Here is a 22,721-nt window from a genome sequence, read left to right on the forward strand (position 1 = left end):
ATCTGGAGACTAAAGCAAATTGCCATGTCCCTTTCCAGCTGATTTTTCCTGTTCTCCACAGATTGCGAGCTCAGCAAGGGGACTCATTCTAGAACGGCTGAGCGAGGCTGCAGGACTGGCAGGCCGAGAGCAGAGACTGGGCCCTAACTCTGCTCTCAGGAATAACTCAGAGAAGTCAATGGAGGGGCCTGGGTGTGAAGCTGGTGCCGGGGGAAACCAGGCCTCTAACTTGCTGGAAAGGTGGAAGGCAGAGAAAGAAGAAGTATGTGTAATGAGGCAGCAGCTTGATTGTCCAGTGACTGCATCAGATATCCAGAGAGAGGTAAATGCGACTACGTGAGAACTCACAATTACTTTGTAAATAACAATGCCAGGTGAAAGACATGGGGAGAGCCAGCACCATAGGTTTGGCAGCGTCCAACCTTGCAGCCGCCCCAGCTCAGGTAAATCTCTCATGGACTAGTGTTTTACCCAGGTCTAAGCAGAGTCAACACTGGGCCTGCCGTCCAAGGTGCCGTGTGCCAGTCACTCTCCCACCATTCGGCAGCTGTTCATTTCCCTGACGTCTTTCAGTCCTTCAACGGCATCTGAGAGTTCTGAATACGAAGCAATGGGCAGGTGCTACTCTGGGTCTGTACAGTGTCCACACAACGGGCCCATTCCTGGGGGGCCTTCAGGCATTACCATAATGAACATGTTGCATAATAATCATGGATTCATGGATACTAAGGTCAGGAGGGACCATTATGATCGTCTAGTCCGACCTCCTGCACAACGCAGGCCACAGAATTTCACCCACCCACTCCTGCGAGAAACCTCTCACCTATGTCTGAGCTATTGAAGTCCTCAAATCATGGTTTAAAGACTTCAAGGAGCAGAGAATCCTCCAGCAAGTGACCCATGCCCCATGCTACAGAGGAAGGCGAAAAACCTCCAGGGCCTCTTCCAATCTGCCCTGGAGGAAAATTCCTTCCCAACCCCAAATATGGCGATCAGCTGAACCCTGAGCATATGGGCAAGATTCACCAGCCAGATACTACAGAAAATTCTTTCCTGGGTAACTCAGATCCCACCCCATCTAACATCCCATCACAGGCCATTAGGCCTATTTACCATGAATATTTAAAGATCAATTAATTACCAAAATCATGTTATCCCATCATACCATCTCCTCCATAAACTTATCGAGTTTAATCTTAAAGCCAGATAGATCTTTTGCCCCCACTGCTTCCCGTGGAAGGCTATTCTCCACAGTCTTGCACCTTCTGTAGCCAGAAGGGCGTGCAGCATGGATGTGAACTCCTCCCAGTGTCGGGCTTGATCTACACTTCACAAGTTTTATTGCCATAAGTGTGTCAGTAAAGGGGGTGATTTCTTACCAGCACAGCTGTGCTGGGAACAGTCTTCATGTTGGCACATTATCCTGGTACAAGATCCTTTAGCCTGGTATAGCTTATTCTGCTCCAGAGCAGAGTGAACTATGCCAGCATAAGCATTTTTGTACTAACACAGCTGCATCTACACTGGGAAAGTTTTGTTGTTCTAACTATGCCAGCACCGTGAAAGCAGCAAATCTTTTAAGTGTAGACAAGACCTTGGTAGAGTTTAGCAGCCTTTTATATTCACTTCCCAAGGGTGGGAATAACTATGGGAGGGACATAGCAACCTTAATAGTCTAGGTAGGAATATGGAGTGACACTGAGTTCTCATCTTTCTCTCTCTAGGTACTGAGGTAGCTCCAGTTACCTGAACACACCAGTGCAAAAACCAGCTGAGAGAAAGCTCACGGTATGACTAGTAGAGGATACAGTAATACACAGTAAGAATAAAGGTTCGTAATAGGATAATAGTGAGCAGTTAATGCCAAGTGTGGGGGACATCTGATTGTAGAAAACAGAGCTGGAACAGACCAACTCTCTGTGTTAGACTGCTTGGGGCAGGACGTTGGTCCATTCTATGCTCTGCATGCACTGAGCCCGCTTTCCCACGCAGCAGATAAAATACTTTTGCTCTAGTAGCTTGTCTATCTGCACAGCCATGGGCAGAGCTTTTCTCTACAGGATATTCTCTAGCGCTTTCGAACAACAGGCCATCCATCATCTCTCAAGCAGCGTTGACAGGACCATACCAATCCCGGGCTTCTTCTCTGAACAGTGAACGGAGTCAAACAAAGAACAAAGCACACCTTGCAATACAGTGATTTGGTTTTACTGCTTCATGTGTAACAAACCCAAGCAGATGAGAGCTGCAAACAATTCCTCATGAGCACCCTCTCCCATTGCAAACCCATTGAGCTCCAGCAGAGGACGTTCCCCTTCAGCGACCGTTTGGACCAGCACATTGTTCTCCCAGGCATATTCCCAGAGAACCAAGTTGCCAAGCTTGCGGACTGTAAGTGGTACATTGTATATAGGACAGGACACTGCCTGAGGCTGCAGCAGAGCAGGCCAGGCCTCCCCGGAGCACAGCAACGAAAGAAGCCAGAGAAGCCCTTGGTCGCTCCCTTCCCAAGGACGCAGCAGCACACGCAGGTGCTCTGGATTAACGACTGTGGTGTTGATGACAGACAATAACAGACTAGGAGATGGTCTGATGCTTTTGGCATCCTCGAGCATCTGTCACCTCCCCAGGGAGAAGAAAAAAACTAAGCAACATACAAGAAGCAAAATACTCACATACTAGCTGAGAGAGAGGGAGTTGCAGCCTGCAGTAATCAGAGACCCAGCAGCCATCCTAGGGCTGGAGCCAGCTCTCTCCCCCAGATTTAAAGGGCCAGCAGCCAGGAGAGCATGTTGGGAAGGGCTCTTATAAGCAGTAAACCCAAAGTGTGGGACTCAGAAAGCAGGAAGCTCTTAGTGAAAGCAGGCTGTGTTCCTGCCTGTGTGAGGGTTAGGGAGTTGGATGAAAGATAACCTGGGGTTTTTAGGAACTGCAGCCCTGTGTTTGTATATTAAATAGCCAGATTACTTGTGGACATTAATTGATTCCCTTACATGAGATTTAATTGTCACCACACATCAAGGTTTTATCTGGTATGGGAAACTCATAATTGACAACACAGCAGTGGAACAGTGTTCCCCAAAAATCTCTACTCAGAGTCCCAGCACAGAGGCTCTGAGCAAGCTCAGGCAGCTTTAATTCTTCCCCCAGAACACTCAACCTGTGCACTGAATGACTCAGGTGTCCTGGGGGAAAATAGTATGTGATCATGTCATTAAAGACTGTAGCATGATGCATACGCACAAGGGGAGCTGAATTAAGGTTGCACAGGAAACCTGAATTCTGGCATTTCCTAAATGTTGAGTGCTTGGCTTTGCCACCTACATAAAGTTCGTTTAGCATAGGTCTTTGGTGTGTAATTGTATAAAGAAAAGAACATATACACAGATCTTTGGTGCAGTATCATTAAAAAGAAAGGTGGCAAGAATCCCTAGCAATTAAAAGTGTTAAGAACTAACTATAGGTGTTCCTACCCACTCCCCTATAAACCCACATCAACAACGTGTATGGGAAATACCACTGCACCATCACATTCCAATATGGGGCTCCCGGACCCCCGGAGGATGAATTGTCACAGTTGCTGGTTTCCAGCCATAGGCCTGTAGAAATAAGTACATTATTTTGGAAATGAGATATGGAGCCTTCTGCCTATAGGTGACTGGTTCAATTACAAAAAGAAAAGGAGTACTTGTGGCTCCTTAGAGACTAACTGGTTCCATTACAGTTACCAGGAGGTGACCACAAGCTATTTCCCTTGGATAGATGTTAAGTGGCCTACATAAAATGAGCCAGTGGTCTCAGTCCAGTTCCCAGATGGGGCTTAACTCTACAAGGTGTTATAAACTCTGCCCCAATCCAGCAAAGCACGTGCAGTCCCCTAACTTCGCTGAGACCTTGCAGGATTGAGGTCACTGTCACATTTGGCACATTTGCTGAATCTCTTCCTTGGCAAGCTCAGCAGAGAGCCTAAAAACTGAAGGGACCATAGACAGAGCTACTCTGCTGTCACCTGACAATGGGTTCAACCAGACCAGGTGGGAAGCCTGTTTATGGGGGAAAGCCTGCCATGGGGAAAAAAGCCCACGACGGGAAAAAAACTTCCTAACTGTCAGGGTGGTTAAGCACTGGAATAAATTGCCTAGGGAGGTTGTGGAATCTCCATCACTGGGGATTTCTAAGAGCAGGTTAGACAAACACCGGCCAGGGATGGTCTAGATCAGGGGTGGGCAAACTTTTTGGCCCAAGGGCCACATCTGGGTATGGAAATTGTGTGGTGCGCCATGAATGATCACGAAATTGGGGTTGGGGTGTGGGAGGGGGTGAGGGCTCTGATTGGGGATGTGGGCTCTGGGGTGGGGCCAGAAAAGAGGAGTTCACGGTGTGGGAGGGGGCTCCAGGCTGGGGCAGAGGAGTGGGGTGCAGGGGGTGGGGTGAGGGCTCTGGCTGGTGTGTGGGCTCTGGGGTGGAGATGGGGATGAGGAGACTGGGATGTAGAAGGGTGCTCCGGGCTGCGACTGATGGGTTCGGAGGGCAGGGGGTGGATCAGGGCTGGGGCACGGGAAGGGGTGCAGGCTCTGGGCGTGGGCTGGGGCTGAGGGGTTTTGGGTGCAGGAGGATGCTCTGGGCTGGGATCGAGGGGTTTGGAGGGTGGGAGGAGGATCAGGGCTGGGGGTTGGGGAGTGGGGAGAGGCTCAGGGGTTCAGGCTCTGGGTGGCACTTACCTCAAGTGGCTCCAGGGAGCAGCAGCATGGCCCTTCTCCAGCTCCTATGCGGAGGTGCAGCCAGGCAGCTCTGCACACTGCCCCATCCGCAGGCACCGCCCCTGCAGCTCCCATTGGCTGCGGTTCTCATTTCTGCAAATACTTTCTGTGCTATGGCTCGTTTGTGAGCAGTTTTGTTGCTAGTGTTCAGTATTCAGAATTCCAGCTATTTTGACTGGCTAGGTAGGTCACCTTGGATTCTCTTCCCTGACTGGGTGAGTGTAACTCTTCAACTCAGGTTTCTGGTGTCAATCCTTGTGATTTTTTTAAATTCGAAATTCACTTCCTGTGAGTATTTGCTGTGTCTGTGAATGCGCTGGCCAGTGAATTGCCAGAATGTTTACAAAAAGCAAAAGGTATGAGTGCAGAAAAAAAAGTGACTTCCTTTTTAAACCTGTGCTGGGCTATCCGCTCAGGCAAAGCCCCTAATGCAACCACTTGCCCTGCTAAAATCCAGTTGAAGGTGTCAACACTGCATCTACACTGCTGTCAAACTGGGTTTTCAACTGACTTAAGCTCGCTAGCTCAATTGATCTAAATTGAATTAAAAAAGCACCTTAGCTTGATTGATTGTAATGAACAGGACATGGAGCAACGGTCTCAAGTTGCAGCCGGGGAAGGTCTAGGTTGGATATTAGGAAACACTATTTCACTAGGACGGTGGTGAAACACTGGAATGGGTTCCCTAGGGAGGTGGTGGAATCTCCTTCCTTTGAGGTTTTTAAGGCCCGGCTTGACAAAGCCCTGGCTGGGATGATTTAGTTGGGGTCAGTCCTGCTTTGAGCAAGGGGTGGCACTAGATGACCTCCTGAGGTCCTGTCCAACCCGGATCTTTTCTGATTCTGTGAAGAAAGCAGCTTATTTCCCAGGCTAGGCAAGCCAGAGAGAAGAAAACATTTGCTTCATTTGTCTGTGTGATGTCGACGGCAACCGTGTCCTGTTCACCAGGAATTATTAGAATTCTGCTGTCTCCTTCAAGTAAAAGCACAGCAGACATTGCAAGGAGCTGCACAAGGACAGGCCACCTTCCATCAGCTGCTTTTGCGCCTGTTCCTCTTGATGGCATCGAGCCAGATTCTGCACTACATTGTCCTAGCTACCCCATGCTGCTGCTGGGCCCAGCTCACCCCTGGGGCACTGCTGCCCTCTGGGCTCCTGTCTTTGGAAGGCCAGACCCCCAGTCCCTGGCTCCCTCCCAGAGACCCACAACAGCTGCTGTTCCGCCCTGTGTCCCAGGTGCTGTAATTATTCATCCACTTCCCCCAGAGACACTTTACCCTACCCCTGCCCCCGCCCCCCTCGCATGGAGAGCAAAGTCTTGGTTCCTGGCCAGCACTCCTGTGTGTCAGGCCCTTTCTGCAGGGCTGGTCTGACCGCTGCTGTGGCTGGTGCGGGCTCAGCAAAGAGATTGCCCCGAGTTACCCTTATCCACCCGGCTCCCTCCCTTTGGCTCGGAAGAGGAAAAAGCAAGGTCCTTGCCAAGCCCCCGCCCAAGCTAGAACCATGCTGAGCGATTCTCCCCAGGCTGGGTCATCACTGTCCTCTGTGCTAAGTGGGAGTTAGATGCTGCCAGATCAGAACTCTGCACTCACTTTACACCGCTCCTAACGCTTGCTGCCCTCTTAACTAATGTGTAACGGGCTATGCAAGGTGCAAGGCAGGAGAGAACCAGGCCCCATGAACTCCTCTAGCCAACGCACAATTTTCAAGACACACTTCCGCTGCCCCCTGTGTTTACACCTGAGCTGTGGTGTAAGCAGTTTGCATTGTGCAGGTCTCGTGCTCCTCACTTGTGCGCGTCACATACAGTGAACCTGCCTGTCTTCCCCCCTGCAAAGCTCTGCACAGCCCCCCTGCTAAGAACTGCTTGTCAGCAACAACAAAATTCCTCCCTCTGCGTCCCATTGAGGCTACCCCATCTTCCAGCCAGCCACAAACTGCCTGACTAATGGAGAGCAAAAAGAAAAGAAGTACTTGTGGCACCTTAGAGACTAACAAATTTATTTGAGCATGAGCTTTCGTGAGCTACAGCTCACTTCATTGGATGCATTCAGTGGAAAATCTGGCAGACACTGTGTGGTGCTCTCTGTGGTTGGTACAACACTGGGCACATGGTTCTTGTCCATGAAGTGCCCTCCTTGAGGGGTATCTGCCCTTGTGATGCCCCACCTACGGGTCCAGCGATGGACGTATATCAACGCTTTCCTCCCTGGAGAGCTATTCAGCATCTCCCCATGATGTAGATATCAGGCAGGAGTCTTCAGATGTTGTGAGAGCCAAAGAGTCACGTCTCTTAAGCACCATGGCAGGTGAGGGTCTGAGCAGCTGGGGAGAAAACATACAGCAGGCCTGGTGCAGGTAAAACACATCCCTCGGCAACCTTCATGGATGAGGTCCAGACCCAATACAAACCACTGGCCGCTTTCTTTCATGGAGCAATGCAACCGTCTTCATTCCTCAGCCTAAAATCCCCTCCCCTCCCACACGCTGCCCGCCCTCCCCTGTTGGCTCCGTCTCATGCGGATAGCCCAGCCCCTTGGTAAAGCTCAGAGTCGCACTAGCTACAGCTGCCATTTCAGCTCAGACAGGCCCCTAGCTAGGACTGTGCTAGGGTAAGTGGGTGTCTTTTGGAAGAGGGTTGGGGTCTGGTCGGGGTGGGGGTGTGTCTCTCTTTCTCTCTCAGCCTGGGGGTTTGGGAGCCTGCCTAGGTAGAGGCAGCTCCCTGCGGGGAGCCTGGGGCTTTTACTGAGCTCCATCAGCTTCTGTTCTCAGTAGCCATCTGGCCACCTGCTGCCCCCACCTTCCCAGCCTCTGGCTACCACTGCTGTGGCCATCTCCCCTCAGATCCAGCAGTGGAACAGCCAGACGAGTGTCAGACGGGCTGCCTCAAACCAGGACCTATCACGCAGCCCTGGGAGGAATTGCAGCTCTGCTTGTAGGCCAGCTAAACGCATGAGGATCCCACCAGTGTGCAGGAATAGGTGCCAGGGCAGCCAAATGCATGGCTGTCACATGAGCGGGGGACACCTGGCAGCCCTAGGTGAGTGTCCTGCAGGATTAGAGATGGATTGAAGATCTCTCAAACTCTCTTTTCAGCTCATTTCTCCAGCAAGCTGCTGCCATCTGCATCGGGTGTCTTCTTCCACGGTGGTTCAAAAGGTGGGTGGGTGGGGATGGACAGGTGTCAGAGGAGCTCCCACCGGCATTGAGATTTAGGCTCAGTCTAATCGCAGTCATCCGTAAATGGAGGCCTTCCCTGGTGATGCCCTGCCTCTGGCCGCCACTAGTAGAAACCTGGCTTCCGGCAGCTGCAGCATCCCTTGCTGAATGTAGCAGGTACAGTGCAAGCAACACGGTTGCCTTTTGCTGCTCTGCCCATCCTATCCGGGCTCTTGTCTGGCCTGGGGAGAAAACCTCCTGCTCAGATGCTGACCAAGGGCTAGTGGCAAATGACCACGCTGTCTCAGTAGCTGCTTGTATTTGGTTCTCCTCCATAGAGGAGCAGAACTTGCTTTTCATTTCAGTTTATGAGCAATACAGGCCTGGCCTTGCCATTAAAGTCAGAGGTTGTCTGGATGGAAGCCACGGTCTAGAGCCCCTCAGCTCACACTCAGCACGTGCCCTGCCCTGCTTTCATCTGCTCTTTTCTTGGTTTGCAGACAAGATGCCAAAAAATTCAGCCCTCATGTATCTCCACGGTCTAGAGCCCCTCAGCTCACACTCAGCACGTGCCCTGCCCTGCTTTCAACTGCTCTTTTCTTGGTTTGCAGACAAGATGCCAAAAAATTCAGCCCTCATGTATCTCCACTGAGATCAACTGAGCTACACCAGCGATTCAATTGGCCCATTCGCCCTCAACAAGAAAAGTCCAGCTGAATCCAATGGTACTGCAGATCCCCTGGGTTTTTCTTCCAGCTTCTTTTATTCTTGGGCATGGGGATGACGACGCTTGGGCTGGGTTAAATTTTTAAACCTCATCTTCTAATCTATAATTATTTCAGAGCAGTAGGAAGCTTTCAGTTCCTATCTCATCCCCTCTAAGAGACTGTCCCAAAACAGGGCAGGGAAGTGATAGCTGGAACTGAAAGCAGGGCTCTTGGTCTCTCTGTATATTACGAAAGCTCATGCTCAAATAAATTGGTTAGTCTCTAAGGTGCCACAAGTCCTCCTGTTCTTTTTGCGGATACAGACTAACACGGCTGCTACTCTGAAACCTGTATATTGGAGAGACCTCTAGTGGCCGGCAGAAGATATAACCCTGGCAATAGTTAGCGTCCTTGTCAGCGCACAGAATAAGCACCACTTTACACTGGTGTAGCTTACAACCCCTTCAGCATGAATGCAGTTATCTTGGCATAAAGCTGCTTATGCTGGTATAGCTGTACAGGGACCGGACTGAACTATTCTGGTATATGGCATCTTTATACCAGCATGACTGCATCCGGGTAAGGGGTTGAAAGGGTATAATCTACATAGATTTGTTTTAAAAATCACAATTCTGCATCTCATAGTGATACCAGTTCATTCACTGGGTGGAAACCAGGCCTTAATAAAAACCAAAACTAAACCCAAAATATCCAGGAAAAATTGTCAAATGGGCGATCATCCTACCCTTTGCTTTTTCAGTTAACTTCATGTCTCACTCTAGCATTTCAGTCTTCACAGCCGCTCTGGGAGGCAGGGAAGTATTATCGCGCAGAGAATGGATACTGAAGTGTTATCTAGCTGATGGAGAAAACGAGACTGCTTTTCTGTGATAATTTGAACATAATGAACAACTTTAAATTTATTCTAAATTTCACAGATTTTTCCAGGGTCTCAACAGAACAATTTGCACAGAGAATTTTTCAGTTTAAAAAACTAAACACTGAAATATTTTCATTTAGGCTCCATTCTAGTAAAAACATGAAAGTTGCATCACAAAAATTTCATTGCAAATCATTTAATCAAAAACCTGGAAAATTTCAACCAATAAGGATTTTCTTTCACAAAAATGCTGGTACAGCTTAAAAATCCCTTTTCCAATCAAATGATCTTTTCAGCCATCCCTCATAGTATTTGCTTCTTTTTTTAAGGCTGAGAAATTTCACACTTTGGAGGAGAAAGAGCAAACATTTCTCAGACAGGTTGATTAAAAAAAAAAAGAAGAAGAAGTAACTAGCAGCTCTCTGACATCATTCTAACATCCCAAGCCACTAAACAAGTCCCACAGACGGGCTGGCGGTCAAATGGGCGTGATAAATTTATTTATTACAGTGGTTGCATTTTATCACATGGACCTCCCTCCTCCCGATACATAGTATATTGAGCTGAAAGCCCATGCTGGTCCACAGATATAGTTCATAAAGTTATGTGTGTGTAAAAGCCCAAACCAAAAGCACTTGTTTCATAGAATCATAGAATATCAGGGTTGGAAGGGACCTCAGGAGGTCATCTAGTCCAACCCCCTGCTCAAAAGCAGGACCAATCCCCAATTAAATCATCCCAGCCAGGGCTTTGTCAAGCCTGACCTTAAAAACTTCTAAGGAAGGAGATTCCACCACCTCCCTAGGCAACGCATTCCAGTGTTTCACCACCCTCCTAGTGAAAATTTTTTTCCTAATATCCAACCTAAACCTCCCCCACTGCAACTTGAGACCATTACTCCTTGTCCTTTGCTCTTCCACGCACTGCACTGCAGAGAGCAGTGATGCTGTTTGAACATGTTCCCCAAAGTTTGTACACAGAGCTGACCCCTGGCTGGAGGCACAGACATCTCTTTGTTTCCACAGAGCCGTGACTCCATCCTTCTCTGAGCAGCTGTCACATTCAGAGAAGAATGAGGGGGGATTTGATAGCTGCTTTTAACTACCTGAAAGGGGGTTCCAAAGAGGATGGCTCTAGGCTGTTCTCAGTGGTAGCAGATGACAGAACGAGGAGTAATGGTCCCAAGTTGCAGTGGGAGAGATTTAGGTTGGATATTAGGAAAAAGTTTTTTCACTAGGAGGGTGGTGAAACACTGGAATGCATTACCTAGGGAGGTGGTGGAATCCCCTTCCTTAGAAGTTTTTAAGGTCAGGCTTGACAAAGCCCTGGCTGGGATGATTTAATTGGGGATTGGTCCTGCTTTTGAGCAGGGGGTTGGACTAGATGACCTCCAGAGGTCCCTTCCAACTCTGATATTCTATGATTCTATGATTCCCACCGCCTTTGGACTCCACCATCCCGTTTGGTTCTCATGAAGCCAGGTGTTGTCTGAACCTGGGGATATTCTGAACAAAAGGAGCTCTTAACCACACCTGTAGCTGTTTCCATCACTTCACTGCAATGCAGCAGACATCCTAGGCTTCAGAATGACACAGTGACAGTCCTGGAAGATGTGTGTTGATTTGTGCAGGTGGCAAAGGAGGTGGGCGTGCTGCAGTGGGGGACCTATGCTTGTTTGGCATTATTTCAGTTGTGGTGATTTGTGTCTAGGTGAGTTGTGCTGGGACATTTGTGTTGATTTGCGTGGGTGGCAAATTGAGAGGCTTTTGCTGCAGGGAGGAGCTTCGTGCATTTGCGACAATCTTGTGCACTGGTTGTGGTCTGAGTTTTTAAAGAACTGTAGCAATTGGGCCAAGTAATCCAACATCTGTGCAGTCTCCCTCGTACAACCAATTAAATCGCTGCATCCAAATTAGCTGTACAGCCAGGGTGGTCATTGGTTGAGTTACTTCTGATATCCCAAAGATCTAGGACTCTTGGCATAGCATAGATACATTCATGCAACAGCATGGCATGTCACTCATGAAGTCAAAATGGCCGAGAATTTAAAAATTAGATGGTAACAGACCATGCATCTCAGCTATGACTCAACCTGCTGATATTCTGCACAGAAAAAGCTCTCACCCATGCTTGTAGCTGCTTCACACTGACTGCACGAGTGGAATCTTATTCTGTAGGTAATACAGCTGGCGAATTCTGCACCCGTGTGTACAGTGGGACATGCCCCAGCTCTAATTTAGAAGGGGTTTTAAAGCACAGAATGTATTTGGCAAGATGGAAATTTGAACAACTGGACATTTTCTACTAGAAGCTCAGTACCAAGCCAATGGCAGACATTCGTATGAAAGGTTGCTAATACAACAAACATAGTTCCGGGTGGAGTTATTTCCTGCTGTTTATTTGCTTTCCAATGTAGCCCCTGCATCCCCCCAGTGGCAGCTACCATGTCTCTCCCATTTTCCTTCCACTCTATTTTTATGATGTCCCAAAAGAGCTTCCCCCTTCCTGTGCCTGATCTCAATACAAGGCATGTGGCAGAATGCCTGATTGGAGCCGGTGGGACAAGCCAATTTGAAGCTGTCTCATCCACCCAGTCTGGCCCACCTATACCTCCCCCACCCACTACCTTTACATCTTTAGGGCTTTATAGTACCAACAAGCACCATAATATCTGAGCACTTTCCACAATAAAGTGGTAGCAATTGCGGAGTCCCGACTGGCTTCTCTCTCTTGGTTTCCATGTTCATTACGCCCAATATTCTTCATAGTAAAATTTTTATGATGTGAGTATGGCATAATTATGATGTATTTTGTGCAATGTGCAAGATAAGGCATGTGAGATATCACTGGAAAGGTTCTAATTTAGTGAATATGATTATCATATTTGTATGCATGTATCATTTTGTATCTGAAGTCAGGAATATTGTCTATGCATCTATTACAAATGTGTTTACCCCTGGGGAATTCCCACTAGACAGAATACAATCAGTCTAGATTGCTGGCTGGAAAGGGCCATTCGGAAGAACAATAGGTCTTAGAAGATGCTAATCTCTCACCGGGGAGCCTTCCTGGGGACACTACAAACAGCCTCGGAAGTATGGCTGCAAGGTCATGTGATCAAGTCACCTGATGCTGGACTCCATGATATTAGTATTTTTCCACTGAGCAGGGTTAGGAACCACACTGGAAGACAAAGAATTCCTGCCATATGTAAAACCTATTTAAGGCAGAGGAGGGACATAATCATGGCTTGTTCTTAACTGAATCCCCGCCTCAGATGTTTCTTAGATGTTTACAGCAGTCAAAGACTGAATGAGGGGAGAAGGATTGAGCCCAGGCTGGAAGGTTGTCCAGCTAGTGAATGGAGTATCTGAAGGTGTAAGCTGCCAGTAAGTGCAGCTGGCCTTCAAGAATCTCTGTAATCTGCCTAAAACAACATTTAGGGTGAGAAAGTACTACTTGTAACTAGATTCTTTAGTATCTTAAGCTTAGACTGCCTAAGTAGTTTGTTTCATTTGCTGAGTAGTCTGCTTTGATCTATTTGATATCCCTTATAATCACTTAAAATTTATCTTTTGTAGTTAATAAACTTGTTTTGTTTGGTCTAAAACCAGTGTGTATGGAAATTATACCCTGCGGCAGAAAACTGTGCATATCCCTCTCCACATTGAGGGACGGGGCGAATTTCATGAGCTTGCACTGTATAGTTCTCTGTGCAACGCAAGACGTTACAATTTTGGGTTTACCCTCTAGAGGGGGGTGTGCACTTGAGTACTGGGCAATTCATTAGCTGAGCCTTCCCATACAGAGCTGATCTCAGCATGTGTGTGAAGCTGCAGCTGGGTGTGTCCCTACCTGTGTGTGTGTGTGTGTGTGTGCGCTGGAGGGGGCTTGAGAGCCTGTCACAGCAGTGCAGTGTAAAGGGAGCACAGGCTGGTGGGTTAGGTGGGCTCAGTAGGACCCCAGTTTCAAGCAGCGCCCTGGGTAGAACCCGTCACAAACCCCTTCTCTCACATTACGTCTTTCTCCCAGCAGGCAACGAATACTGCCTCTGCGGTACGCTACTTACCCCTCAGAGCCCCCAGTTTATCAGTCCCCAGCATATGTCCCCTGATCTCCTAGCACAGGGCTGTTTATAGACAAGTGCCCGGAGAAAAGAAAGAGGCATTTCACAGACCAGCACGATGCTGACAATAATTTGCAAGCACATTGAAACACACGTGCTATTTTTAACTTAATACCATTTATTTATAGCCAGCTTCCTTCCGGCTTTTAACTGCTCCATATATTTTCATTTTCTCAACACGTTGGTAATTTTTCTTCTGCTGTCCCCCATGGGAATTGGCTTTAGAAGGGAACCCTGACCCGAGGGCAAGAGGTTGAAGCTGGGAAATGGCGAAGGTGCACACGGCGGAGCAGTCCACAAGGCTCCGGAGTATTTAACTAAGACAGGGGACAGGATGGTGGGAATGGTAAATCAGCATGATGTCATACCAGGAGAGGATGTCATACCAGGCTTGCGGCATGAAACCACCTGAAATCAATGGAAGTTTAGTGCACTCAGCACTGCGGAAGACCAGGCCCCTAAACTCACAAAGACCCTTTAAGGATGGAAGTTAGGCTGACTCATTATGAAAGGGCCTGATATGAAAGGTGGTCTCTTGCGGACAAGGATTCTGCCTCTGATGACCCTGGCAGTGACCCAACATCCTCTGGCTACTCTTTTCTGCAGCAGCACCGTGAATTCACTTAGCAAACAGGTGGGAGATGAATGAACAAATGATTAAGGAAGGTCTACAGTTTGAACTCCAAACCTTGATCCTGTCTTTAGGACCCTCATATTATTTTAGCTTGTTCAGCTACAAATTAAGTTGTGACTTGGGAGCAGCTTCGTGTCTGATTGCATGTTTCAATTGCACACATTTGGAAAGTAGTCTTTGGCGCCTCTAAGGTGGTTGATCACATCGCATTTGTCAGGTTTCCTCCCCTTTTCTGCTTCCCTAATCCCATTTTAGGCTTATTTAGGCAGTTCTGCGAAAAAGGACTTGGGGTGACAGTGGACGAGAAGCTGGATATGAGTCAACAGTGTGCCCTTGTTGCCAAGAAGGCCAATGGCATTTTGGGATGTATAAGTAGGGGCATTGCCAGCAGATTGAGGGATGTGATCGTTCCCCTCTATTCAACATTGGTGAGGCCTCATCTGGAGTACTGTGTCCAGTTTTGGGCCCTACACTACAAGAAGGATGTGGATAAATTGGAGAGAGTCCAGCGAAGGGCAACAAAAATGATTAGGGGTCTGGAACACATGACTTATGAGGAGAGGCTGAGGGAACTGGGATTGTTTAGTCTGCAGAAGAGAAGAATGAGGGGGGATTTGTTAGCTGCTTTCAACTACCTGAGAGGTCGTTCCAAAGAGGATGGTTCTAGACTATTCTCAGTGGTAGAAGATGACAGGACAAGGAGTAATGGTTTCAAGTTGCAGTGGGGGAGGTTTACGTTGGATATTAGGAAAATCTTTTTCACTAGGAGGGTGGTGAAACACTGGAATGCGTTACCTAGGGAGGTGGTAGAATCTTCTTCCTTAGAAGTTTTTAAGGTCAGGCTTGACAAAGCCCTGGCTGGGATGATTTAATTGGGGATTGGTCCTGCTTTGAGCAGGGGGTTGGACTAGACCTCCAGAGGTCCCTTCCAACCCTGATATTCTATGATACTATGATTAGGTAGACTCGGGAAGTTTCAAATGGACTATTTGCAAATTATAAACCACACTTTAAAAAAAAAAAAAAAACACCTTGCAAATGAATCCACTGCTTTATTTTTCCAGTATCACAGTCTCAATAAGTGACACAGGCCAGATTCCTTCCATGACATTACCCACCCCTTCTCAATCCCTCTGGACACAATACAATCGAGTTAAAATATAAACTAATATTTTGCTACTTCTATTAAGTTGGAAGAACATAATCATTGCTATTATAAGCTAAGCACCAAAAGAAGCCAAGGATGGAATGAACTGGAATGTGAAATCTCACACCTTCCAGCTCTTACAGAAGCAACAAAAAGTGGACACTTGACAAGGAAAATGTACTTAGCAAGTCTTTTGACTCACATCAAGAAAAATAATTAAGTTCAATAGCCTTATGCATCGCTGGAGAAGAACACAGATGAATGCAGGTGGATAACAAAAGACTACGGTTTATTGAACAAGATGGACAAGGCGATATTCTCTTTACATTCAATGAGTTCAGGAAAAAAGAAGCAAATCATGCTATACACACAAACGTGATACTTTGGTTAAATATCATTCAGAAGTTCTATGTTAAACCTGATAAAACTAGAGGACGAACAGTCAAAAAATAACAGGGTTGCATAGATGGATTATTGTCAGTGTCCAATTTACATTTATGGGCTAGCTGTTAGAGCACAGGGTATATTTGCAGCTCTGAGGGATTTAGCCACTTGACTAATTAATTTTACTCTATGGCTAATATCTCCTTGCCCCATGCTGAAAGTTTACCCTGAAGAGCTACATTAGTTACTTCTTTGAGGTGGTTAGCTGTATTGCAGTGCATAAACACAGTTGGAGACGCAGCAGAATCGACTTAAAGAGAACACTGATACAGTGAAACGGCTTATTGGGACAGAGACAGGACTGTAGTTAAGGGGGCAGGGTTTGTCTCCACCACTGCCCTTTGCTGGATAGAGTCTGAACTGCGTCTTATTATAGACCCTGTGCTGCTAAAAGGTAATGGAGAGACATTTCTAGCTCAAGAGGCAAGGCCCTGTGCTTTCAGCGCAGGAGGTGCTGAGTTCTAGGCCTGCTGTAGCCATTGTGTGCAGCATAGTGACAACGACCGTGAAATTATTAGAGAACCACAAGGTCTGTTACAGCATCATCTTAAAAAATAAACTGTGCAACTGCTACTTATAGTGATTAAAAATATCTTCTCCACAGAAGCAACCAGCTATCGAGTGATATATACAGCTCCAAGCTGCACTGCCAAACCTCCCATCAGAATCAGTGCTGCCCCATAGAGGTCTCTCAAACCAACAACATTAGGGGAAGTCAAGAGAGCTTTGGAACCCGGGAGACAAGGGCCAAGAACTGTCCCCTGCACTGGCAGATGGGCAAAATTCAACTGCAGGTCTGGGCAATGATGGGGCAAGTGCAAAATCAAAGGTTGTTCCCCGGTGCTGCAGGATCCCTTCCATAACAACAACTCTGCTTGGATCGAGCTTCCCAGGGGGCAAGGCCTGTGGGACAACCCACTTCTATCTAGGCCTAAATATTGTGCCCATCCCTGTCGTATCTCAGCACAGCCACACTGGCTCTCCAAGGCTCACAGCACTGAGAACCTGCTCAGGGCGGCAGATGCCCGGGAGGATATGCTGCATAAGAAGGCCACTTTTGATTATTTTACTGATTGGCCATGCTGGGATACAAGAGGACACGGTAAGGCTGGGCATTCTGCAGCCTTAAAATAAAATCACTGTATCTGGACTGCCTCCAAAACATTCCCACGCACGGAAATCATCAATTTGAAATCCACAGTTAGCTTGCATACAGGCTAATCTTAATCAAACATTAAATCCCGAAAAAAAAATAAAAATACATACATACATCAATCCAGTGTGGCAAGTTGAATGAATACCCTATGCTGGAACAGCTGGTCTAATTTGGCACAAAATGAAAATCACAAAGTTGAGGGCTATTAAAAAAAAATCCATTTTTTCCTGTATTAAAGATGAATTGTCCCAATTCCCATCTTAAAAGCCTGCCTTGCTGCAATATAAAAATACTGTACATACAAGATCCCTTTGTGGAGCTAAGCAGCTTCAGCTGTTGTAGATTCTACCCTCCCTCCCCATGAGGGAAGCCAAATGATAAAAAATAACCTACCAATTAAAACACGATTTTTCACTCAAGAAAGTCCTTTAAAAACCATGAGGTTAACCTGCTGCCTCTGTCTCCCATTGGCATCCTCCATTCTCCTCACTGTACAGTACATGTCTTAAGATGGCAGGCTGGGTTTATTTTATAGCACACTGACTCTGATCAGAATGGCTATGGTGTCAACTACCCCGGGATTAAGGCACGATCACTCCGTTTGCCTAACCGCACTCCTCAAAGATGGCTACAACTGTTGTGCTTTGGACGGAAGACCAAGTGGTGGCAAGAGCATCAGCCAAGACTGGGTATGGAAATTCGTTTGCTTCCCACTCTTGTTGTACGAAGTGAGCTGTGTAAATCAAAGCTTTGGGAAGCATTAGTGACGTGTGCCTGCCGGCTATGGAAACTCGGGAAGCAACGTGCTTCACTACCATGGACTTTCTGTTACTTGTCATAAAGCACACAGGAAGAAATGCAACAGAGGTGGGAACGACACCGGCAGGTTTTCCCGGCCTTTTGCCATATACGTTTTAATTCAGAGCAAGGCAATAGGCCAAGCTACTTCAACGGGGCAACAGAAAGGTTGGTTCCCTGGCTTTCCATCAGGGAAAGAGCACACAGCCTTGCTTGGGTCTTATTAGAATCATCACGGACACCAACCAAGCAGCTGGAGCTTTAGTTCGAAGGGCCAATGTTATGTCTGGCGTAAGCAGCGGCCACTGTACTGATATCAGCAGAGTCATTCACGGCTGCTTAGGCCTGTGGTGAATCAGGTCCTCGATCTTCCACCTATTTAGGACCTGATCCTTGCTCAACAAAAGATGCCTATTGACTTCAACAGGAGCAGGGATGGATTCTTAGGGCCTGATCCAGTTCCCATTCAAGTCAATGGGAGCTCTGCCACCTAACTAAGCATGTGATGTCCCATTGACTTCAATGGGACTTGAGCACCCTTCTTGAATAGGGATGTTTTCCAGAATCGGGCCCAGAAACAGGAGCAGGATGGGGCTCCTAAAGACTTTCCTAATGGGGATAAGATGGAAACTGCAGCCTCCAGTCAGGGCGTGGGAGGGGAAATCATCATAAACTGCCAAACCCCGACAGTAGCGGAGCTCTAGGGGTTGGATTCTCCTCCCCACCTTGTGACATCATTTATACTTGCACAAAGCCAGTGTAAAACGCAACCATATTCTGATTTGGCAACTACCGGATGACCCGAGGGGCAGGACCTGGTCTTGGACCATCTGAGAATTGTCACCCCGGCCCCTGTTCCGTTTCACAATACATACAGGTTGGGGGGATGCAGGAAAGGAAGTGACATTCTCAGCAGTAGAAACACTGACTGTTCCATGAAATATAAAAATAAACATTCATAACATAAAAACCTTCCAAATGCCAAGATTATCAAATAAAAAACACACTGTGCATTTTGGGACTGTTTCCTTTAAAACTCCATTAACGCTCCTGACGAGATGGATGTGGGGCAATTAAAAGGGCAGGAGACAAGAGCAGTCAAATCTAGCCACTGCCTGGGCTGTTTCCTGAGAAGAGGAAGAGACAGCTTCAGAATCCCCTGGAGAGAGGCAGAGGGGAAAGCAGGCACGCTCGTCTGCAGTCTGGAGATGTTGGTGTGAGTCCATTCGACAGCGGGGGACACCAACAATGCAGAAAACCCTCACGTTATTTCTAACTCACCGAAGCCTTCTTTTCATTCAGAACAAAGGTGTGTTCTTGACTCATGCTAGCTAACAGAGGCAGTGTGGCCTGACACATAGAGCACTGGACTGGGACTCAGAAAACTGGGTTCCAGTCCCAGCTTAGCCACGGGCCGGTTGGGTGCCCTTAGGCAAGTCACCTCCCCTCTCTATGCTTCAGTTTCCCCATCTGTAAAATGATTTGTAAATTGCTCTGAGATCTACAGATGAAAGGTGCTGCATGGCAGGTATTGTTGTTATAACACAGGGTAACTAATCAGAGGTAAAATCCTAGTGAGGACCAGGGCAATTTGTAGTTTTCACATGAGTTAGAAAGTCAGGGTAAACCCTAGGCTGCTCCATAGCCTTTAACTCGTGGGACAGCTACAGACAGCCCTGTCTTAGCTGGAGTTAAGAACACATTGTTTCCTCCTAGCGAAGATGTGGCCTTGGGGCCGGATTGTAGCCCTTCCTGCAGACTGCTACAAAGGAGCAGAGGGGGCAGAAGCATTCCTTACTCCCTTGTGCCAGTGAAGTGCACCATCGCTTCATGCAAGCAGGCTCTGGAGAGCCGCTGCGTTCCCTACCTCTCCGTGCGCCCCGCAGCATCTTGACCCTGGGAGGTGATGCACCAAGTACAGACTCGGTGCAGTTTACTACCTCTCTGGAGTAGCAGCAAATCAAGGAATTTCCCTCCCAGGCTGCTCACCAGTCCACTGCCTCTGATTCCTACCACTGACTTGCGGACTGGCCATCTAGCCCTTATTGGCTGGATAGGCTTAAGAACTTACTGTACATCTATGGTCAGCTTTGCAATTCAAATGTATTTGCATAGAGATTGACAAAAACGCTGAGGTTGAAAGCACTGGGAGGTGGTTCAGGAGGTACTCATCTCCCATGGGGCGGGGAGCACAAGGATCAGTACAGGAGAGAACCTAAGTGGGTATCTTCAATTGAGGGAGGATTCCTGCACTCTGGGAAGTGATTACTTCATCCTCACATGGCATCTTAAACAGAGACTGAATGCTTTTCTAGAAGACCCACTCCAGTTCAGCCACAAGTGATTGGGCTCAATGGTGTAAAGAATACTAGCTCCCCCCATTTTTCCTGGGTGAGGTTCTCTGACCCATGCCGTGCATGAAGTCACCCCAGATGATCATAATGGTCCCTTTTGGCCCTATGGCCCACGAATTTATATTCCCCTCTGGCTCCACCAGACAGCTGCATCAAGAAACTGAGAACTTCTCAAAAGCAATACATACAAGACGTACTGCATGAGCTGAAGTTTTATAACCCCTTATTCAGAGGCCTCACTCGGACACAGAAGCATGTTACATGGGTCACCCAAAAGGTGTTTCCTAAGAAGCGACAGCACAGCAGAGACTTGGTAGACAGAACAGGGGGTTCTCCAAAGGGCGTGACGTCCGAGCAGCCTGCTGGTAGATGTACGAAGACGCGTTCACCTTCATGCCAACTACCATGGAAAACAGCAGTTGCTCTGTGTTGATTTGGCTCCGGTTTCTCACTCAGGACTCGGGGAGATGTGCAATCCTGGTTACAACAGAAAGCTGTGTGTCATCTGAGTCACGTGTTAATCTCCATCCTATTCCTTGGATTTCTGCATTGCCATAATCCACCTCACACCTCAGATGTTTCCCCCCGTTGTCTGTCTCTCTCTCTCTCTCTCCCAAAGATCAAGCCACTAATTGTCAAAGATGCAGCTGTAGCTAAATGGGATTTAGAGGGCTGTAAAGGTGTTGTCAGTCAGCTAGCTGGGTACAGCTGGCCAGCTACACAGTGGCTAGATTTTACTGCACTACTAAAGTGATCATAAACCACCAGGAAACCAGAATGAACATATACTACTTATTGGCATGATATTTAAAAAAGAAGAAGTCCTGAGGATGGAACTCGAGTTGGGTAAAGGAAATGAGAAGCTCTCCTGGGAATTCCAGTAATGTCTGCTACAGAAGAGCGTCAGTATCAATGCAAAGTCTAGCTTTTTACTGCTTGGAATGGAAACCTATAAAACAAAAGGGAAAAATCAGTTAGCACAGAGCAGGGGTTCTCAAACTGGGGGGTCGTGACCCCTCAGGGGGCCGCAAGGTTATAACATGAGGTTTGCGAGCGGTGAGCCTCCGCCCCCAAACCCCGCTTCGCCTCCAGCATTTATAACAGTGTTAAATATGAAAAAATGCGTTTTTAATTTGCATGGGGGCGGGGGTGTCACACTCAGGGGCTTGGGCATGAAAGGGGTCATCAGTACAAACGTTTGAGAACCACTGGCATATAGCACAGTGAGGATTGCCGGATCTAAAGCTTTCTTCTAGTTCTTAGCAGCCCCGAGGTTTGTTTAACTGTCTGAGCGTTGGTGCATTCAAACATTCAGAAGTGGGGAACGTGTACTATTAGGGTCAGTAAAAGGTTTGGGAAACACCTGGATAGGTCCACAGAGAAGGCAAACCCTTCAATTGCTCAGTCTGTGAATGGCCCCCTACGGCCCACCTGTGAGAATGGCACTAGGCACTGATTCAACATCTAGTAACCTATACCAAGTGCCCCCAACATTCCCCTCTCTTTCACATACGCTAGCCCCCGCAATCCTTCCTCTCCATTGTCTTGTGCACCTAGCTATGGAAGCTGGAGAACTGAGGGACCCCAGTCCCCAGCAATTTCAGAAAGCACCGTGCTTAGATGCTCTAGTAACAAGGGCTATGGAAAAACCACAAACAGACTGATGAACACGGCAAGTCTAGCGCTGTACAGAAAAGCCTCAGCCTTGTCATCCACCAGCCAGACAACTCTTGGAAGGTTTCCTAGTGTGTAGGATTGTTCTATGTAGCAGGATGAGTCAGCTGAAGCCCAAATTGCTTTACTGCCTTCACACCATTCAGTCTCATCCTGTGCCTTGAGTTAGTCACACGTGAAAATGAAGTTGCCAGACCATTCTGTTCTTGTTCTTTCTTGCGTGTTCTCAAGTGGCAGAATTTAGCTCTTAGATGTAAGCTCTTTGCGGCAGGGACTTGAGAACAGATGGCTTATTGAGCAGAATCATGTGTCTGCAAGGTGTAATGTGATATTCTCTATCTATCCACACCCAGCAGCCATCAGAGAATAATACTTTTCAGGCTGATTCTTTGAACTGCGTCACCGAAGTAAACAAAGTGCTGAAGCAGTAATGGGCCTCTCTTCTTACCTTTCGGAGAAGACTCCGGTTTAGAAAACTGACGCACGGAGCTAGGCTGGCTTGTAAAACCACGACTGTGATCAAAGTCAGCCAGTTCTGTGACTGGAGGTGGTGGCGGCCTGCCAAGAACAGAAAGGAGACAGTCAGGGAAAAAATTACAGCAACGATGAAGCACCCAAAATAATACCCCGGAGCACAATCCTGCAATTTTGCAGCAAAGGCGTCTGTGTTGTTTGCTCTCCTGGCTGAACTTTTGCCTTTTATTCAGAGATTTCATTCACAGATTCCAAGGCCAGAAAGGACCATTGTGATCATCCCCTGCATAGCCCAGGCCAGAGACCTGCCCCACAATAAGTCCCAGAGCAGAGCTTTTAGAAAAGCATCCAGTCCCGATTCTAAAATGGCCAGCGATGGAGAATCCACCACAACCCTTGGTAAGTTGT

General features: G+C 47.6%; 1 protein-coding gene across 2 annotated transcripts in view; it reads right to left on the minus strand.

Annotated features, from left to right (window-relative positions):
* Positions 1-15,298: 15,298 nt before the first annotated feature.
* Positions 15,299-22,721, minus strand: part of CCDC50 (coiled-coil domain containing 50) — a 56,517-nt gene continuing 49,094 nt past the window's right edge. For both annotated transcript variants that reach the window (XM_077826108.1, XM_077826109.1), the window contains exons 10-11: positions 22,288-22,397; positions 15,299-21,114 (exon numbers count right to left, since the gene is read on the minus strand). In XM_077826108.1, coding sequence (XP_077682234.1) covers positions 21,095-21,114; positions 22,288-22,397 — 130 coding nt within the window. In that variant the 3' untranslated portion in view covers positions 15,299-21,094. The remainder of the gene's footprint in view (positions 21,115-22,287; positions 22,398-22,721) is intronic.

The sequence above is a fragment of the Eretmochelys imbricata genome, chromosome 9 (assembly GCF_965152235.1).
Source record: "Eretmochelys imbricata isolate rEreImb1 chromosome 9, rEreImb1.hap1, whole genome shotgun sequence".
NCBI lineage: Eukaryota > Metazoa > Chordata > Testudines > Cheloniidae > Eretmochelys > Eretmochelys imbricata.